The 21,156-nt window shown below is 42.3% G+C and overlaps 1 protein-coding gene across 4 annotated transcripts in view; it reads left to right on the forward strand.

Moving 5' to 3' along the window:
- Osp (myosin phosphatase Rho interacting protein outspread) overlaps positions 1 to 21,156 on the forward strand; it is a 214,955-nt gene that overhangs the window by 106,031 nt on the left and 87,768 nt on the right. For all 4 annotated transcript variants that reach the window (XM_072000853.1, XM_072000854.1, XM_072000855.1 and 1 more), the window contains exon 3: positions 14,989 to 15,054. In XM_072000853.1, coding sequence (XP_071856954.1) covers positions 14,989 to 15,054 — 66 coding nt within the window. The remainder of the gene's footprint in view (positions 1 to 14,988; positions 15,055 to 21,156) is intronic.

The raw sequence follows: 21,156 nt of genomic DNA on the forward strand, positions 1-21,156 counted from the left end.
GGATAGAGGGGATGCGTGCACGAATCATAATTTGCAATGACAAACCTTTGTCCACGGCCGCGTTCAATAAATCCCGACACAATGGCGTAGCCCGTTCGTACGGGACCCCATTACATTACTCCTCGCGCCGAGAGGACAATGCCAGCAGCGGAATAGAAACAAGACGAAGAGTATCCAAGGGAAGCAGAACGGGAACGAAAGGGGACAAGGGACTTTAAATGCTTTTTGTTTTGTTTCGATTCTACGAACGAGGGCGTTCGACTTTCTCAGGCCAAATGCATTATCGGAAGAGATACCACAAGGATCGTTCTTTCAACCGTGATTTGAACGCGAAAGTATACGTACACGAGTATTTGTAAGAAAGTATTTACAAGCATTAAGCGTATACTTTGAAGCGCTACTTGGCGTTTGAGCAATTAGCGTGAACGAAGCTAGACGTATCAACGACTCAAGAATCCTACTTCCTTCGCCGCATTTCTTATTCCTTCTCGTCCTCTTCGAATCTTCGTTGTTACGCTTTGATTTACGATCCTCTCCGGTAGCTGAGTTAAAATCGAACAAATATCGAACGTGGTGCATAATTTACGCGTCGATGGTCGCCAGCTTCTATTGAAATTAGAACGAAAATAGGAATCCACCGAGGCTGCAACCACGAGTCGACCATTCGTTCTGGTACTCCATCCTCCGAGACATAATATGTAAAAGCGACATTATCGAAGAATAATTAATAGAAGAAACTATCAAATTCTTGTTATCCGTGGTAACATGTGCGCGACTCATAGCGGTACGAAGCATCCTTGAACACCGACCATCTTCTTCGCTCTATCGAACGAGCAAGAAACAACAGCGTGGCATCGCCTTGATTCACTTCCTACTAACAGCGAACGAACAAGAAAACGCAGCTCGACTAATCCGTACGTGTTCCGAACGTGACGAGGCAAAGAGGATACTCTGAAAGCCAATAATTCTACGGCCGAGGCCAGACGCACAGAAAACACGAGTCGGCGACACATTTATCCTGACTATATTACCGGTCCTAGCATCTCGGCCGACATTTTCGCATAATCGTCTATGCAGATCGGCCATGGAGGCGACCATGGACGATGACGTCGACGAAGGAAGTTGCCACGCGATGCAATACCAATTACAGCGGCGGACACGGTTCGGCCGTGACGTACGACCAATGATGTTTTATGGGGCCGGAAGCATAGACCGCGGAAGATTAGAAATCGAACCAATATATCAAGCGAGAGAGCACACGGCCATAGGCTTGTTCGATTTGGTTTTCATGCTTCCGCGCGTCAATATTTTAATTTCAAATCGAAACACCGCTCCACACCTCGAGTAATTCGTATTTCGTTTGCGAATTAATTAGATGAGCTCTGGCGAAGAGGAACGGACAAAGCGGAAGGCGATGAAAGTACACTGGAATCTTTATGGTTTATCCTTACGTTCGTCGATGTACCACGATTATTCGCTTCATAAGAATTATTCATTTCATTTTCTGAGAATTTCTCGCTTTTGGTATCGCGATATATCTCGTCGGAAACTCACTGTTGAACCGCGCAGGTTTACGCGTTTGAGGGAAATTTAACGACGCGAAAATACACGGAACGCGTAGAATGGAAAATTCGTACGAAATATCCAATGGATTGCGCTCGTTGTAACGTTTAGCGGGAATAAGAGAAATTCTTATTTGGCTTTCGCTTTTTCTTAGACGCGTTCATAAAAATATGGATTATATTATGCTCCATGCAGTTGATCGAGTTTCCTAGCGTGGTTCGTATAGCTACGGTATAGTTGTTATCATACAAGGCACGGAGTTAATTTCCGAGACACGATATTTACTCGCGTTGACATTTTGGAAATGGACACCTCCGTATACCGAGTAAGAGGTTTTAATTACCGTGGTGTAACAAGTTTGCAAACGCAGACGCAGTGTTCGCGGAGACCTTTAGAGAAATCTCCGTAAAGAATCGAAAGATTAAAGGATTGTCTTCTTCTTACGATCCAGGCATGTATGAGTGAAAGTTTCTAATTCGTGTGGCTGCTACTTTTATCTGCTTGCAAACATACGTTTCTCCATTATGCGGCGTAGATTTCTAAATTTAGCTTCTTAAGTAGTTTGTTCGGAGAAGTACAACAATTTGCAAGCATCAAAATGGTAGATTCGTGCGAAGATACGGACGATATATAACTCTTTCAATGTCAAGTGTTGTACGGTTTCTCTCTTGTTCTACGATAACGGTACACCGTGTTGGTTATGAAGCTTATGGCAACGCAGAAAATTACGAGGCCTTCCGCGTCATCGTCCTCGTGGCTTCGTAAATCCGACGTATTTGGCGCGAATAAATTACAAGGTGGATGTCGAGGTTGAGCCCACGTGGGCGGAATGTTGCCTTCACGGCGAAATTTCGAATTTACATCCGAGACAGAACTCGGAAGCGGCCGGAAAAGGAAATCGGGGTGAAAGGTTATCGAGCCGTGTTCAACGCAACCACGCGACGCGACGTTCATTCGGAAGCGCAGAGTAGAGAAACATCCGGTGCACTTTCTACCGCAAAAATGTTAACCTGTCGTTCATTTTGCTCGTCAACCGGAGATCTCTGTAATTACGAAGTGAAATGTTTATGAAAAGTCAATTTCACATAGGTCAATTTTAATACTTTCGAGTACAATTTAATCCGAGTAGAAACGAAATAAAAGATATGCGACGAATAAAAGAAACTAATCTGACGAACAAACCATGAGATTTGCAAGATATTTGCTCGAATGTTTTTAGTATTCTTTGTACTTTCAAGAGCGATAGGTCAGAGAGAAAATCTTTCTGACGATTTAGGTAAGTGTAGTATCTTTTTTTGACTGGATGAACGACTTAAAGAAAGTACAATTAACTTTTTGCGTGTAAATTATTCTATTACGGTGTTATTCTTTTAGTTAATTAGTACAAGTACGTTAGTATGAAATCTGGTACAAAGTTTTCATGAAATATCGTAATAAATAGTAAACATTGTAGGATAAGAAAATCGAGTACGCGTACAATTATCGTTGAAAGCTTGCGAACGATCGGCACGTTTGATCTTTGCCGTAGGCGCGGCCGGTTAAATAATCGTAAAGCGACGAATTATCGCGGTACACGGCCGGCAGAGCGTGAAGGTAAAAATTAACGAGTCGTCGACACGTTGATCATCGTCTCGCCTCAGGTGAATTCGCGGGCTATTTCAACCATATCGCGAGCCATAGCGCCAGAAACGCGGTGACCCGCGACTCCACTTGCTCGTTTCTGGATAAACAGATCCATATCGTTTCCACGCTCGTTTGTAACCAGCTTGGAAATTCCAGCAACGATTGCTAACAGCGTGGAAACGAACAATGATCGACGACCTGCTTTTCTTCAATTGCTTGTTAAGCTGGTCTTTTATTTTCTTTTTAACAGCATCTGCTGATTGCTCTTGCAATTTGTATAATCACTGAGATCTACCATCGTGGTTACTCTATGTATTGGATCATTTTTTCTACTTTTTCTTAGAAAATTAATCATCGTTTTCTTGAAAACAAAATTAATGCGGGAATTTGTATGAAAATCCGAGTTAAATATTTTCTTGTCTTAAAAATTTGTCCTTTAACGAGACCTTTCGCTTCTTGCAGATGTATATACGTGCATATATTTCTATATTGTGCTTTACGACTTACGTGTTTATCCGTTTCGACCCGTGCGATGTTTCATTTATAGACTCGGTTGGAATTCAAGAAATTTTATTTCGCATGTTTAGTAGACTCGTTGGATCGCCGTGACTCACATTTTCTTGAGCTGTGCTGTAATTTTTCAAGGTCTGGGTTTGCTTGATTTGCACAAACCCGTCTTCTATATTCGCTGCGAGTCCGTGATTTTCATCTTTTACGTTCATTCAAATTCTGCCTCCTTCTTGCATTCGCTCCAGGCCTCTCTTATCTTTCTCGAGTGAAACAAGCAGATTGCCAAATATTTGTCGAAAATGTAAGATACGTGGAAAAGTAATGTCTCTAAGTAATTCGTCCGAAATTTTCCGCCACTCTGTTACACTGTCGAAGGGTTGGTATAAAACGTTTTATCTCGAATTCCTAAGAAATATCAACGATCGAAGCAATCAAATCGCTAAATAATTGAAAATGCTAGATGTCTCGACGATAGGGAAATATTAGGTTGTCCGGAAAGTGTCTTTCTTTCGCAAACGTGTTTTTTACAACAATGCACCTTCGTACAAACGTGAAACCATGTCTGTCGCGGTGTTTATCTCAACAGAAGAAAATGGATCTATTATTTCCTCATAAAACGAAAGAAGCTTTTCGGACAACATAATAATTCTAACATTCCCTAAATCGTTATTTCTTCAAATTCTTCGTCGCTTTATTACACCGTCGAAGGGTTAATCACAAGCACGTACACTCGAGTCTGAATATTCATCTCCAGCCACATTTCCCTTGAATAACGATCATCTTTTGCATATGCTGTTTAACCTTCATCGGCCACGTTGACTCGAATTCCGCAATCGTGTTTCGCGTTGAACAGGTTCCCCGAGGACTCGCCAGCCCGTTCATCAGGCTACGTTCGATAATCGAGCCCTCGAATGTTCATCATCGGGTATCCGAACACAGCGAGCGCGACCTTCTCTACGATGATTTATCGCATCGTTTTAATTGGCTGGCTCTCGCGGCGCTCAGCCCTCGATGCGTTTCGTTTAACAAACGGTTTAATTAGAGAGGCCGCCGATTTTCCCGCGAAGAGAAAACGTCCCCCCGTCGTTCAACGCGTTAGATGAACACGCCAGATATTTTGTAACCAGTTAGTCACCGTGGCTACGCGCCGCTTTCATCAAGGTCGAGGATTTCTCTCCCTCGACTCTTGCATACGCGGGCTGATAACGTCGAACCTGCTCCCGACCACACGGCTCCAGATTCCCCTGGTTTTTAAACAACCTCGCTGATTTCTCCTGCAGACGATGTTTTCTCTTTTCCCCGCCAGTCGAAATAGAAACGGGCTGACTCTGCTATTCTTTCCACTTCGTTGTTGTTGCACGCGGATCTTGATTTTTGCATTTTCATTTTTAGATAGTCGGCAAATTGACAAATTTATATGATATTTGCAGATAATTAATGGGAGGATGTTAACCCGTAGAAGATGGATAAGTTGGAATCTTCCAATTTGTAAGAGGTTAGCGTTAGGAAAGATACCGTACTTTTTGGAAAGATGAAAAATGTCTAAATCATAGTGCACGTAGGAACTGTACGTGTAAAACACGTACTAGAAGTTGAAGAAATTTAGCGGTATGTAATTTGCCTGGAAATCTATCGTTTAAATACGTTTAACAGAAAGGAGAGAATCTATTGGTATTTAAGTTTCAAGAAATTGACTGGTATTAATGGCCTACTATTCTCGTATTTAGCATTTATGAGATTTCCTCAGGGTTGTATTCATAGGTGAGAGGTATATAAACCGGTCTAATTATAGGTTTCCCGATATCGGGGGCGGTCCCTAATATGCTTTGTGTCGGTTTAGTATAGGTCAGGTAAACGTACACCATCTATGGTCTTTCAGCGTGAATAGAAACTCGTGATACAAGAATCTTTCAATAACAACGATCAAATTCTTCAAGTGCTAACGTATTGCATAACTTTTTCCTTTATCGTTGAAAAATTTTGCAATTAAATCGTTTCGATCGTAGCTTAAAAAGAATGTGTCTGCGAGATAGATGCATTTAACTTGTCAGAGTATTTCGTTTCATTATTCATTTTTCGTCATTTAATTCAATAAATATTTAATAGAACGTAGAAAAAATAAGGCTAGACAATGAAACGATATTCGTCGGAATATTTCTGTGCAGCATCCATTTTCACAGCCGATAAATGTTTATATACTGTTCAAATTATCCTAACCGCTCTTCACAATGGTTCAGCCTGGCAAACGTTAACCGATTAGCAAGACATCGACTGAACAAGCAAACACGAGCGTTCACAGCGTACACGGGACATTCGTCGTTGACTTTGCCGGCGACTTTCACTCGACGACGAGAGTCCTCCGGTGCTTTCTCCGATGCACCTGTCTAGCTTTAATTAAATGCGGTCGGACGGCGTTGACTCGATCGGCTCGTTGCATTTCGGATCGATTGCGCGTCGAACGTGACCGCTCGCACCTGTGTGCACAGACCAACGAGATCGAGATCGATTCCACGTAAAGAGCCGCGCGTGTAACGGTAGCCGTTCCCTCCTACGAGAACAAGTAGATCTTTGTCTCCTACATATTTCCCATTCTTCCACAGAGAATTCTTTGGCTGCACGACGATAATCAAGTAGCAATAGTGATTTATTAATATAAATGACGCCTTTGTTCGTACACAGGCTTATTATGAAAGTACTGTACATCGAACACCTGTACACAGTTTCTTCTACGAACGTATTTAATTGCGTGTTATACTGTACGAAATATTTTCAAGTGAACTTTTCCATACAGTGGTCGTTTCGTTTGGAAGTTTCAATTGCAAAGAATCATATCGTACCGAGTATGGTAATAGAAATCTGGCCAATTATGTACGGCAAAGTTCATTTGAAAATCGTTGTTTTCAATTTTCACGAAAATCCGCTACGAACTCTAATTCGAGATTTTCATACAGTTGAAGTTTCTGTCGAGATTATTAGATGTATGTGAACAAAGGAACGCGTGGATAAATTGTAAGGTAGAAAATATATTTTAATACAGAAGCGTAAATACAAATCGGAATATAATCGAGCTGGTCCACATTCCGCACGCTAACAGTGTTACCCTATGACTGAAAGCCCTGAAGCCATCGTCGCCTGTCCACAGTTTATGGTCTGCCTTTGTCCCAGTCTTTTGTCTATAACACTGTCGATGGCTTCAGTGCACGAGAAAACTAAAAGACCAGACGTAGAGTTTTCTTAGAAGTGGCGATCACTTCAACAGTTTCGTTTGGAAGTTTCAATCGTAAAGAATCATATCGTACCGAGTATGGTAATAGAAATCTGGCCAATTATGTACGGCAATCTCGAATTAGATTTCGTAGCGGATTTTCGTGAAAATTGCAAACAACGATCTTTGCACGATCTGCCGGATTCAAGTTTTTTCTTCTTCTGCGAGTATCCTATCGTATCAACGAGAGTTATAAGCGATCGACATTGATGGCGCATAAAACGATCGATGTTCCGATCCAGCGTCACGCGATCGCTATTATATAAAAGCAAAAGCATCGGAAACCTGCACGAGTCGACAGTGTCGTGATGTTGGGACGATTGGCGATACGAGAACGTATCATGACCGGAGTCTGCGTCGATCGTGACGGATATACGTTGCACGGATACGATGATCAGCCGCTAGGAAGTGCACGTAAAGCCGTAACGACCGATCTCGTCGTAGATTATTCTATCAAGGGTGCCAGCAGGCATGAATCGATGAAAAAACGCGGTAATGATTAATTAATCGATCGTTGTTGGTCTCGTAACACGAATCGATACACATCCGATAGAAGAGACGAGATAACGATTGAGACAAAGACGATTGAAAAGGGAGAGACACGATAGATGTTCGATCGATCGATTTCCGACGCGTACGATGACGGTGGGTGTTTCCAGCCACCGATGGGCCGGCTAGATCGTGCCGCGCGATACATACGGTAAATTGATATATTCGCGCAACAGGAAAACCACGCCGGTAGCCTACATTCTTGATAAGACACCGTGACTAAACGTTGGCCTCGGTGCCCGCTACTCCTTATGGACGGTTAGCTGGTCGAAGATAATCGATAACCAGGAAGTACCCTGGTGAAATTGGAACGTTCTGAATCGGACCAACAGTGGATAACAGATCTGATTCGCAAGGTCGATGAGAACGCCGCGAATCGATTCGTTTTATTCGTGGGTTCAATCATGTGGAAGGATCGTTGTCTCGCTGCAAGTATCGTTGTCGTACTTTACAGGAATTTATGATACGTGTTCGTAAGAGAGGGATACGTAGGAGCAGGCATTGAATTCAGACGTAATTGAGTGTTCTAGAAGATTTATCAAATCTTGTCGTTGTCGAATTGCGACGATTTATGGATTGTATTGGATTAGAATAATTTTGGAATTCCCAGGGGAAATTAATATTGATTTCTATCGAGACGGAAGCGTAATTATTGGATCATGCTCCTGTACCCTTTCAGCCTAACGTTGCGAATCTGTGAGAGAACTCGATCGAAGCAGACAAGGTAGTCGGGGTACTGAATTGGCGTGGAAGGGAACGTTGAAATTCCTGCGGCATGACTATCCTCGAGGATCACCGGGAAATAGGATGGACCAGAGTCGTAGTTGTTTGATCAGGGAAATCGCCAGCAGTATCGTTGGGTCACGTTACCGTTGAGGTCAGATTGGTCCCTTCAGCAACCTCGCCCATTCTCAGCTGGTACACGGCAGCTTAAGTGATAGCGGCAGCCTATGCATGGTAGCACGCTACGCTATGACCACGCCACGCGAGAATCGTGAGGTAAACACGGACACGGAGTCGAAGAAGATACAAGCTGATCGGTGACCAGGAAGTCGCACGGGAAGTCGAGACGTTCGGTGCCAAGTTACCATGTCACGAACACCTTCTATGCTTCTTTTCAAAGATCCCTTTTTTCCGATAATTAATCTTTATTAAGAAATGTTTGTTAGAACCTTAAGTTACGGAATAACGTCGGGACTCTTTTTTTATCATCATCTTCTTCGTCAAAAATAACGGTCGAGACAAGATATTGCAATTTTTACAAATGTTCGTATTAGAGTACTTTGTTTTTTTTTATTATTGTATCTGATCAATTATACTTGCATCTTATTCATAATTAGTCGACTATCTAATGTTATAATGACGTGTCTACAACAACTATCTCTGTACGTATAGATCTACTAGTATATTAAATTTGCCTGAAGTTTTCCTTGAAATTTCCACGAAATCCAAGACTCCTCTCATTATTGGTATTTCATTTTTGTCTTTTTTTTTTTCAAGAATTTATTTTATCGAATATTGTATATACGTTTTAATGATGTTATCCAATACGATCGCCTCGGTTACACGTACGTCGGTTTCGCGCCAACCATTCCGCTCTAAATCGTGATGGTATCGCTCGACGTTACGTGCATCCTCGCGCTGAACATCAGCGCGCATCAACGCGTGCTCCAACGATAATAAATTCGTCCGCGTTCGTTCTGGAAGCGCGACTCGCCTCCTCGTAGCCGGTCCCCGCTGACTGGACCGCTTTCTAACTTCCGTAATCGATGGATCTGCGGAGGGAACGATCGCGACGCGATAACGCCGCGGAGAACGGCCGGGAACCGGTGATTTCAACGCTCGGTGAGGAAACCTTCCCGGCGAATACTAAATAAGCTCGCGATGCCACCATCCTTTTACTCACTATGCAGATTGTGATGCTGTTTGCATTTTTATCTAGAGGTATTCTTAGCGAATTTTATTTTTTATTAATCGATTTAATTTATCCAGCCGTTTTTATGTTTACTTCTCTCTACCCTTTTAATTTACTTTAATTTACTTTGTCGAAGATCGTTGAAATTGAAAAGCGTCATTTCTTATTGCATTTTTATCAAAAGAGCTTTTAAATTATGGCACAATAGCGTAATGATGTTATTCATATTTTTCAAATGTTGAAAAGAGTGGCAGAAACATATATATATATGTCGGAGATGAAAGAACATCGGGGTCTTTCCTTTGGAATTTTGGAAAAATTCCCAATACTTTAGTCTAGACTTTTTATTATACTTTTACTTAAATGATAAAACTTAGAAGTAATTGTTTATGATTTAATCCGATTATGTTTGCCCGAGATTTATGACAGTAGGCTTGGGATGGAAGTGACACATCTGGTCGCTAAACGTAGCCACAGTCACGGGATGGACGTTTTTACATAACAGAGGTACGACATAGTTGCATAGCTCTCCTTAAAAAGGGAGTCGACCCAAAGGATACAGAGAGGTACATAGCAAAGTACATAAGTTCACTTCCACTTGGACTTTTGACAAGTAAGCGCATTTGCTATCCTGTTGACAGTGTATTCGTTATCGAACCTAAGATTATTGTCATTAGCATCTCGAGTATCTAATCGTCACGGTTAATTGTCAAATTCTGTAATAGTCGTATAACCACCTTGTGAATTTATTATTATATTCATTTAGGGACTAAGTAATCGTTGTTATTATAATATAAGTCTTTAGAGAGAACTTATCGTGTAGTGAGATTGTTTATTGCTAGTGAACTTTATTCTGTAAGAATCATATTGGTACCTATTGAGATATGTATAATTTTATGTGCTAGATTAGGCTAGATGCGTAGTAGTACTACTTGTATGTGAATATCAGTGTGTAGAAGCATGTGTGTGCGCGGCGTCTCGAAAACAAATGAATGTAAACTGTTCAGTCGACTAACAGTCAGGAACGGAAGAAGGTGCTGGGACGCGTGCAAGTGTGTGTCGATGAATATCTTTGGAATCATCTATCAAATTAATATACAACTATTCTAATATAAATTCCAAGTATAATTTTAGTGTTTTTATACCATTATTTCTGCTATTAAGATCCAAAATTCTCAACAGTACCATTAACTATCATCTATATTGTATAATGAAAAATGGTTAATCCAAATGAAGGTTCGTTAAACGCCCCTAACCCCAATGCTAATTCGACGTGTATGTATTTAATCAAAATCAAATTTAGAGAATTGATATTATGTTTCGATGTTGATTGACAACGAATTAAATTCTAAAATCTCTCTTCTATGAAACATCCTGACTGCCTGAATTAATTTTGTATCATTTCTATGACTAGAAACTTTGGCATACGATGTAGCCAGTTTAGCAACGGTTGCGTGTAGTCTTGTGGCATCGTGCAAAATTTAAGTACGTATAGCGTAAGTTTAGTGGTCATTAGCTTTAACAGTCGGATGTTTTGGATTAATGCTTTCGCTGTGAGCGTTATAAGCAGTGTAGACGACGCGACGCGTAGTTTCTCAAGAAAATCGTGTCTTCGGTTTTGTCTTAGTCATACGATTTGCATGTAGGAACGTAACGAGATACATGAATCATACTCAAACGTTCTATTGTATTCGTTCTTTGATGTTTTTTATGACTTCGCTATATTTCTCTTATCTGTGCATCGTTGTACACGGTGTGCAGTACGCGGGAAGCTGAAGCTTCTAATTATGCGAAACTTCATTGCTTTCGTGACACGAATCATTATTCAAATCTTACAGGCAGATTTTTGCATGAAAGACTGCGTATTATCAACGATATATTTCAATATTCTGAAATTCGCTCTTAACGAGTATGCTATTAATCTCTCGCTTCATAATTTTGAATTATTCAGGGTACGACAGTGTATTATTAGCGGTGATTGTAATTACTTGGACAAAAAGTAGGAAAAAAGAAAAAGGAGAAGAAGAAGGATAGGCCTTGAAAAATCGAAATAGTAAATAAAAGATCATAAGACGAAGGATTAAAGTTTGAAGATGATAAAAAATTTGTCAATAATGGTGTGTTCATTCGTAAACGCGTCAGTACGAATCTATATTATACGAGGTAGAGTTGACATAAATTAGAGACGTGTCCAAAAGCATGTCTAAGCGTTCTCTGGATCGTAGCGATGCGAAATTCCGCGTGTCACCGGTGACAAAGTGGTATGTTCACCTTTTTTATCCAGCTTCCCCCTCGAGGAAGCATCCCGTCCCGGATGATCGACGCGACGCTCGTGTGCCGATGAAACCAGAAGTCCTTGATCCGTGGGCGATGCAAAACGATCGTCGCTATACCCGGAAGAAGGTGCGGTAGGTCAGCGTTCCGAAGTTGCCTCTGTCGGACCGATCGATACTCCCCATGGTTTCATTACCGTTATTTGATAAAAAATTGCACAAGTTTCGGTATTTCAGTGCCTGTAGTTACCTATAATCTTAACAAATATCATTCAACGAAACGTCTCTCTGTTTCTGATTATTTCGAATATTTACTTTTCTTCCAACACAGTGATTTATAATAAATTAATCTAAGTAAAAATGAAAATTAAGAGATTACCCTGTAGTTTCGGCGAATCGAAACTAAAAAATATTATAAACCATATAATATTTTTGGTATTCTAGCGTCTTCGATTCATTCGTATTTGATCGAGCAATTTTCTAGGATTGCGAGATAAGATGCGATCTAGAAATCTTACGAGGCAATCTCGTTTCCTGTTGTTCTTTATCGCGGTACGTTCGTATCGTAGAAACGCATTTGGCGGGACAGATACAAGTGTTAAGAGAATGAGCCCAGGTCGTTATCTCGGTCGTAACTGTTGGAACGTCGGTGATTTTACTCATCGATGATCGAAATGAACAGAACGGGTTGAACCAGAAACAGCCTGGTTGGTGGGCGGTGTTAACGACCGGCTGTTCAAACCAGGAAGATGTGGTAGGTCGGGAATATGCGGGTCCCTCGATGCACGAAATTACGATGCACGCTCGAGAACAGACCTATTTTCTTACACAACGTCGACCGACTTTAATTACCGATCACCTCAACTACTTTTTTCTCTGCTTCTTTTCAATTCAGCGTTTACTAAATACATCCATTGTCTGGAAAGTTAGAATTTTGATCATCTACGAAAACATCGTTGGTATCGAAAGTACCGATTCTTCGTTTCTCATCTTTTCGTCCTTAAATATTTAACGCAATCCATCTTACGTAAAATCTAACGAATAATTTAACCTACACACAATCTACGTCACTGTACACTCAAACGGTATAAAGCATCAACCTAATCAATTTTAAGGTCAGATCCTACTTTATCTCTTTCTTTCTTCCTTCATCTGAAACAGTTTCTATTTAGAATATAACTACTAACATTATACATTCGAAGCAGTTGGAGCCATCGATCACACTAAATCAGTGTGAGCAACAGGAACACCAACCCCGATTTTAAAATTAACATTAGACCCTACTTCGTCATCCTTTTCCTTTTTCATTCACGAAGCTTCCCCTATTGTCACGCACATGCATTGGGATTTTAGAGCGTGTTAGAACTTGGAAAGAAACAACGACTTCCTTAAGCAAACGAATATTTTATTTTTAATGTCGCTATTAGTACAATTTTGCTACGGCATTCAGACTGCGATGAATATTTTCAAGCGACGCTTGTAATCACAATATTTTTGTCTCTCAGAAGAATGTAGATAGACGCGTTACAAACTTTCGAGCGAAAGTAACGTAAAAATATGATACTGTATAAAAATCCGCAGTCTAGCAGTCGTAAATCCAAAGCCGCGTTTGCAAACTGTTCCAAAGTATGGCACAGTAGCCGAGCGTGCGCCACTGGGAGAGGGATTTTGCGGATTTTCGCACGTTCCCCACGAGGTCTATTGAAGCGAGAAGCCACGGCGCGGAGAAGCGTTGCAGCTCGCTAGCTCGCGAGCGTTCCACGAGGAAGAGATTACGGGCTCGTTCCGTGCTTTCTCTCGCGCCGTCTCAATCCCGCGGCATTGTTCGTCCGCTTCTTCTTCCTCTTCCTTCACGAACAGATCTTCCCACGCACGTGCCGCGGCTCTCGCGTACGAGGCCCGCTGAATAATTACCAGATGAAGATACCGCCGCCTCGTGTAGGCTGAAATCTCGCCTCTCTCTCTCTCTCTCTTTTATTCCTCTTCTTATCCTTCTTCTTCTGTTCGTTCTCGGATGAAGGAGGATTTTGCAACGGTACCTAGGCTGCCTGTTTCGACGACAACGACGACGTCGCCGTCCCTTCGCGAATCATCAACCCACGAGAATCGACCCCTCGTGAACTATAACCGCTTCCAGGGTGCCGGCGAAAACCAGTCACAGTTACGTGATTAAGTTTCCACCGGATAGCTTCATTCTACGCGCCCACGCTTATCGCCTCGATATCGTTGAGATAACGTGGTGGGACGCGAAGCCGCGGAAAATGTAGCCCTTAAGATGTAGGTTGTAGCGGCACTCGATAGCAAACTATGACCGGACGACGACAGAGCAGTGGTTAGCGTCGTTGGTTAGGAACGTTCCAGACCAGGTTCAAATCCTGGCACTCGTAGTCCGATTTTTTCTCCACGACTCCCAACCGAGAAGAAGGCAACCAGGATGAAGACAAAAATCATATACCAGCAGCAGCACTATCACCGACCTACTATCCACCTCGAGGTGATCAATGGGCGATCGCAGTGAACTGTTAACGCGATAATCGAAAGTGAAACTGAGCGTCGGTGGAGTACGAGAATTTTCAAGCGTCTGGACGAAGTAGCCGGAGTTGTTGAATTTTTCTGGGTCTAATTTCGCTTTAGTTTTGACGAACGAAAGGGATTTCTTGATTACGATCCTTTCATATTTTCCTTAAGTTTGAGAAACGTGGATTGAGAATGACGCGAAGAACCTGGCAAATTTACAGAATAGAGGGAAACTCGCGACGAATGACGGGCTAACGCTCTACGGCTTCTTTTCTTAAGCTTCGTTTCTAATTAACGGCCGCAGCGTGCTAATTGTCCAGCTGCCACGTCCAGAGACTTAGAGATTCCTGAATGTAAGTTGGACAAGTTCGGCCTTGCTTTCAGCGGAATTCTTTTCACTTGATGCAATAAGCGTTTCCACGAAAACGACCGGGTGTCATCGAAAGTGAATTCTTCGCGTTCTTTGTCCCTTGCTCCGCACTAATCGTTCCTTTTAACACGCTTCCAAGTTTCGAAAACTCTGCTCTCGTTGAAGATACACCGTGATATATAAAATAATTTGAAAAACGATCGATTTTGCAGAATTTTTTGTCATATATTCTTGAAATAATCAAATTTCTGTCTTGTGTTATTAGATAAGATGGTACGTAGCTCTGCAAAGTTATTAGAAGAATTATTAATTTTGCAGAACTCGTCGTAAATATTTTAAACAAACATCGCATTTTTGTTCGCGAAATGTATCACTGATAAATTCTTTCTAATTTATTTTTCAGAGATGGCAGAGAAGATGGTTCGTTTTGTACGACGACGGAGAGCTGACGTACTCGGTGGACGAGCACGTGAGTATCGTTGAATTATCGTTTAACGCAAATTCTCGATTCGCTACACTCGTTGCAAACGACCAATCGATGCGTTGTCGAAATCCACTTTGCCACTGACAGATCCGTTTAGCGTCCCGATACGGTTTCATTCAGTGAAAATGATCGTTCCACTAACGAAACGTTCAGTGTACCACTCGAACGCGTTAACAACACGAAACACCGGTCTTTCTTTAACACTCGAACGGTCATAACCGGAATGAACGTTCTCTGCGTTGCTTTATGACGATCATAATGGCTCTTTGTGCTCGATATACGAAGGACGTTCAGATGCGTATCATTCAAAAAGGAAACTCATTGTCCAGCCATGTCGAGAGTGAAAGTCCATTGATTTAGACACTCTTTAAATATTCCTCCCGCTATTTAACTCTCTGTAATTCTTGGAAATTACTATCCGGTCGTCCTTCTGTAAGGATAATGGTCATACTTGGGTTAAAGCGAAAAATTCAAATCTATTTTTTTTTTCCTAATCGTTTTCTCGTAATTAAACGAAGCTTCGATTCGAACGAATTATTCTTCCCCAAAATATTTCTGTCCTTCGTTGTGACAATTTCTATCGTCGAAATCGCTAATTAAATTCCCTCAAAATACTTCTTTTAGTTGCTGAAAAACTGTATTCGCTGTAAAACATTTTACTACCGAATTCGATGGAATTACAAAAATATTTCGTTCGTTCGACCTAACTAACTGAACGCAATCGAGTTATCAAAAAATGGAAAATGCAAGTCACAGCAATATTATTGCGAATTCTAACGCAAAGAGGCGATATTCCAGAGCGTACAAAGCGGCGCGGCGCGAATGGCGGACGGTTATCATCGTTGAGGAATCGTGAACTGTCAGGCTTGGAACATTATGGCAGGCAGTGAATCAAAAGCTGCCCCTTGAAGCGGCTCCCTCGGAGTCTAGGAGCAGCAGAGGTCGGAGTCAATTGTAGTTAGCGGCCGAGCACGGCCATCGTCAGCACCATCAATACCATCGACATCGTCTAGGCCGACGTGGACGCCGGAACAGACGCGAATCTCGCTGCTAGACTCTTCCTCTTTGACGTCGATGGCCGTGGTTACGTTGGAAACCGTCAGAATTGATTTAAACCCGGACTGATGGCTGGGTAAAGACCGTAAACTGTGTCTTCCGCGGTTTTCTTTAACGGTATGGACATTGTACCTTTCCTGATAGATACGTCGGAAATCTTTTTGCAAATGTTTCTGAATGGCTAAATTGTAAATTTAGACGTGTTCTTACGCGTTCCCTGATCGAGACATATACGTCGATGAAAATTATGGAATTCTAGTATAACGTTAGCCGGAGATTTTTCTAATTATTGAATCTAATTTCATCGTCGATTACAAATTATCAGATATTTTATCAAAGTTTTTCACGATTCGAGCTGATTTTTTAAAAATTATTGTTTCTCGCGAAACTCGTATCGATTTAAAAATTCCGCCACTTTGTAATTGTTGCTTTCAAATTAAAGTCGACTGACTGACCAAAAAAGAGAAAATGATAACACTAGCAGCTTTCTACCTGAACCAATCTTATCCCACCGTTCAAGGTCTCCGTCTCGATATTATTTTCCCATACAGCGATTGCTGATCTCGATCTAAAAATAAAATTATCATCTCGTGCCGTATTATCGATCTCGACAAAGAGTCCTCGACGAACCGACGTTAAGTATACTCAACAACATCGATCTTAAGGACTCACGTTACCATATTATGCATTCGATAATGTATTGCCATACAGAGATTGTCACTTTCCTTTGGTCGAGGAGGATCGAACTTTTAACCGGATACCAAGGCGGGCCGTAGTTTATTATCGGCGCCACGACACGCGAAAACGAAATTAAAATAACGACGTTTGATGGGGGATGGCATTACGATACGGTGTTAAAGGATTCGCAATGGCCGATTTGCGCGCGCGTCCGACAACTTGGCCATCACCGAAGCCAGATTAATGGTTCGGTCGCGGACCTTAAGAGGGCCATTCGTTTCGAGAATAATCTCGGTCGAAAAATGCGAAAAGATAATGCGCTACGTACGGCGAATGCGTGTCTCTCCCTTTCTCGCCCTGTTCTTCGCCGAGTCGTTCTGGGCGTCCTTGAGATGGAATGTGAAATTGGGCTAACAGGTCGGAATCATCCAGACGTTGCTGGCGCTTCGTACATTGTTGCCAACAATCTTTCCACCGTTTTATTTATAATTTATTTACACAAATTCTAATTATCTTACTTGTTAAACCTCTTCCGATCAAATTTCTCCTTGAATAGATTAAAAAATGTATTCGAACTAAGTAGACGATTGGTGGACGGCGGACTTCGTGTGTATAGAACATGCGAAAATATACGTATAAGACGTTCAAAGTACAGCGTTCTTTACAGCGTTTCACGGGTAAAACAATCTTCTATCTAGGTTCCATTTTTTTTTATCCACGAAAACGTTAATTTCCATAAACGTCCGCTGTCGAACGACAACAAGATTGTAAATATAGAAACTTAACGAAACTTCAGAAACAGAAATATCCAAATCCTCCTTCGTCAAACAAATCTACGCAGAGTCAAGCATACTCGATCACTTGCATCCTGTTCGACCACGTAAATACGAAAACTCTTCTCGCTAAAACCCAGCATCTTCGAAATTCTCTCTCCTGTGTTCCACGCGAAGTCGCAACCAGCGAATCACCGATCGAAAAAGGTAGACGAGGAATGGTAGCGTCCCGTCGCGAGCATTTATCAAGGTTCTCTGAACGGGACAGGCGTAATCCGTTCGATAGGGCTGGCGCGGGCCTAATAATCGATAGTTAATTGGAATTGGCATTTCTCAAGGGAACTCCTCTCGCTACCTGTTCGTTCGTCGAATGGCTGCCGCGTATCTACGCGAAATGGCCACCGGTGGCCAATTATGCAAATCCTCTTACGGGAAAAGGAGGAACCGACGCGCGGGGGATTAGTCGTTTGAATTGGAAACGATTAGCCGCGTTACGCGAGCGATCGATGCGGTTCTCGCAATTATCGCCGCAGCGATTTTTCTGCTTGAAGATCGAAGAAAGAAATTGGATCGGCCGATCCGCCATTAATTACCACGAGTACTTACTTACTCGCGATAAAGCCGCAAGTGCGCGAACGATTCGTTTTCTTCGTCGTCGTCGTTGTTGCGTCTTTTCTTCCTTTTCTCGATCCGTTCGCTTTCTTTCGTCATGGCTGAGGATGGTCTCTCGAGGCGAGCTGATCACTCGCCCCGATTACCAGCTTCTACGCTCCGCTTGATTTACGCGCGCCTAATTAAATGAATTAGCCACTTGACACCGGCGTAAATTACGAGTCGATCGTAGCCTCTTTATAATATATTTCGATGGTTCCCGGGATGATCTTACAGTGCGGAACGTTGAAACTCGAAAGTACCACACTCGACGAATACTCTGGCTCGGTTAATGTTTCTTTAGTAGCATTAGCAGAATTTGTAGATCGTAAAGTGTCAATGAATATTCGTAATCGTGATTTTGCAAGTGAAACGCAAATAACATCTTAATACAGAGTTGTGAACGCGCAGTCCTCTCGTAAATAACAATTTCTACAAAAACTCCTTCTCACCTCCTTCTAACGTCATCTTGCGAACAAGTTGGTCAGCAGGGTTTACGGTTACTCGCAATTAAACTGTACTGTAATTGGCGCTGGAGCACCGTTACGATATTAACGCGACCGGTAGGATAATCGGTAGAATCGTAGGTGGAACAAAGGCGTCGTTAATGGCCGCGTTTTCCCCCGGTTATTATTCTCCACGCTATTACGTGCACGGTTCATTAACATTTATCGACGACGCAACCGTTGCGTCTCGCCTGGTCTGGCCGATGGCTATCGTTTAATTGGGGTCAGCTGATTAACTTGGCGTTTAGGCGAGCGAGTAGTTACGTATACAGAGCCTTACGAGGGGGAAGAATAAAAAGAGAGAAGACGATGGCTGGTTCGCATTGTTTGTTCGATGTCGTTATCGGCCTCGTCATCTCAACGTCGTTCTGGCGTTCTGCAACGTTACCTCATCGACGACACGTTTCCTATTAGTCTCGCGGCCTCAGACGGCTCGATCACGTTAACGACAGCGTGAAAACGATCCATTCGATGGGACTTTTGTTCGACGATTTGCGCCATTAAGCGTTGCCTGGCTGCACCCTTCGTATGGGATGCGCCGCGATCTTGCGCCTCTTCAACCAAGAGGGGCGTTGCTTTGTGTTATGACATCGTGATAAAAGGTGGTTTTGGAATTTAAGAGGCTTTGCAATGTCGGCAGAGCGAGCGCCTGCATTCAGACGTCATTGTGTCGAATCTCTTCGCTTTCTATAGGAAAAATAATCAGCGTCTTTGTGATTTGAATTTTTTAGACATTTTTTCTTGTATCTAATTATATGCATATATAACGGTGCATCGATACGTTGATCTTGTGCTTTCGAGATAATTGCTCAGGGAAACGCTTCTTCGATCCTGTTTATGTTATCTTATTAGATAAGGAGGAACGCATGGATGGATGTGTAATAGAAATATATATCGAAGTAAGTGTAAGTATAGCGTATGCTGATCCAGATCTTCGCTCCAACAGTGTTACATTGCCATCGAATGTGATAGGAAACATGTTGATACATTTACGGCAAAAGACATTACGAAAAAAATTGACCTTGGTGTGTAACTCTAGCTGAAAGTTACAAGACACAGCAACAAAAATCTACTTATAGCTCTTTGTTTCTAGACCTTGTAACCCAAAACAACATTCATATTCAAGGGCAAAATAATATGGACCTCTCCATTTGTTTATTTTTATTTACTTCATTAAATTCTATTTTCTTCGTAACGGCGGTGTCCAGGTAACGGGTATACAACAGAAATATGTAGTTTTCCTAGAAGTAATTACTTCAACAGATCCAACATGGAATATTTATTATACGTATAATTAAAGGAAGAATACGATCAACGAGACAGCACGAGTTCGACGAATGTGTCTTTCAAATCATAGAAACCCAGATGTTTCACGTCGATAGGAGAGTCACATACGAACCATAGTCACCAGGTGTAAACGCCGTAGTATCGTTAATTTCTCGATGCTGTCGACTGTCTACGTCCTTTTCAGAGCGGACAAAGCGAAACCGCGAAGATCATATTTCGTACGCGTTTTATCGCGCTGAAACGCAGCCATAACGTTAGATTTTTGGGAAAACGGTACCGTTATCATCCCAACGCTGCCGCCGCCGCGTCGGTCTTAGGTCAAGCGAAACCGGAAAAGGTGAACGAGCAGGTGCAAACGCAGCTTGAATTGCATCGTTAATTTTTTACGTCGTGGAAATGATTGGATAGTTTATGTACGCCGGAGTTTCATACGTCTCAAATTCTAACCAATGTATTCACGGTAAATCTGCCAGCAAATCCACTCGAACGAAAACTTTCCTAAGAAACCCATACTTTACAATACAAAATATCGGAAACTTCATGCTCCGCGATAGAAATCTTTAAACTTCGATCCTACGATTATCCAACATCCTCGGAATATTCTCCATTCTCCAATGTACAAAAATATGTTTCCAATGCGAAGCAACGAATTGCCCTATACTCGAATCGATGGTCCATTGCCGATAACGCGCCGAGTATCTACCGGTTTAATACCCCATTCCGGTGGTCTGGTACAGCCCCTAATCCTCCCTTATTCCACGAAGCCCGTTATCGCCCAGCGGAAACTGTCGGCTCGAAGCCGATTCGAAGCGGCGAAGATAACAGAAGCTGGTACCGCTAACGTAGAGACGTGGGCGCGTCCATTACCCAACTCTTCAACCTGTTCGAACCGCAATCAGGCTCACGCGAGACTCGACGTCCGACGACGGCTTGAAACTAGACCGAACCAGCGACGGGAGACTGTAGCTTAACGGGCTGTAGCAACGTTTACTCCCCTCTGTCGTCGGTCTTTGTTGGTCCCTTTAACTCCGCGTCTTCCTCCGTTTCTCTTTCGTGTTCGTCCTTCTAGACGCTATGCACGGCCCTCATGGTGAACAGTTAGCCGGAACACGGAAGCTGGCTTTTACGGTTCAATG

Source organism: Bombus fervidus, chromosome 3, assembly GCF_041682495.2.
Source record: "Bombus fervidus isolate BK054 chromosome 3, iyBomFerv1, whole genome shotgun sequence".
Lineage (NCBI taxonomy): Eukaryota > Metazoa > Arthropoda > Insecta > Hymenoptera > Apidae > Bombus > Bombus fervidus.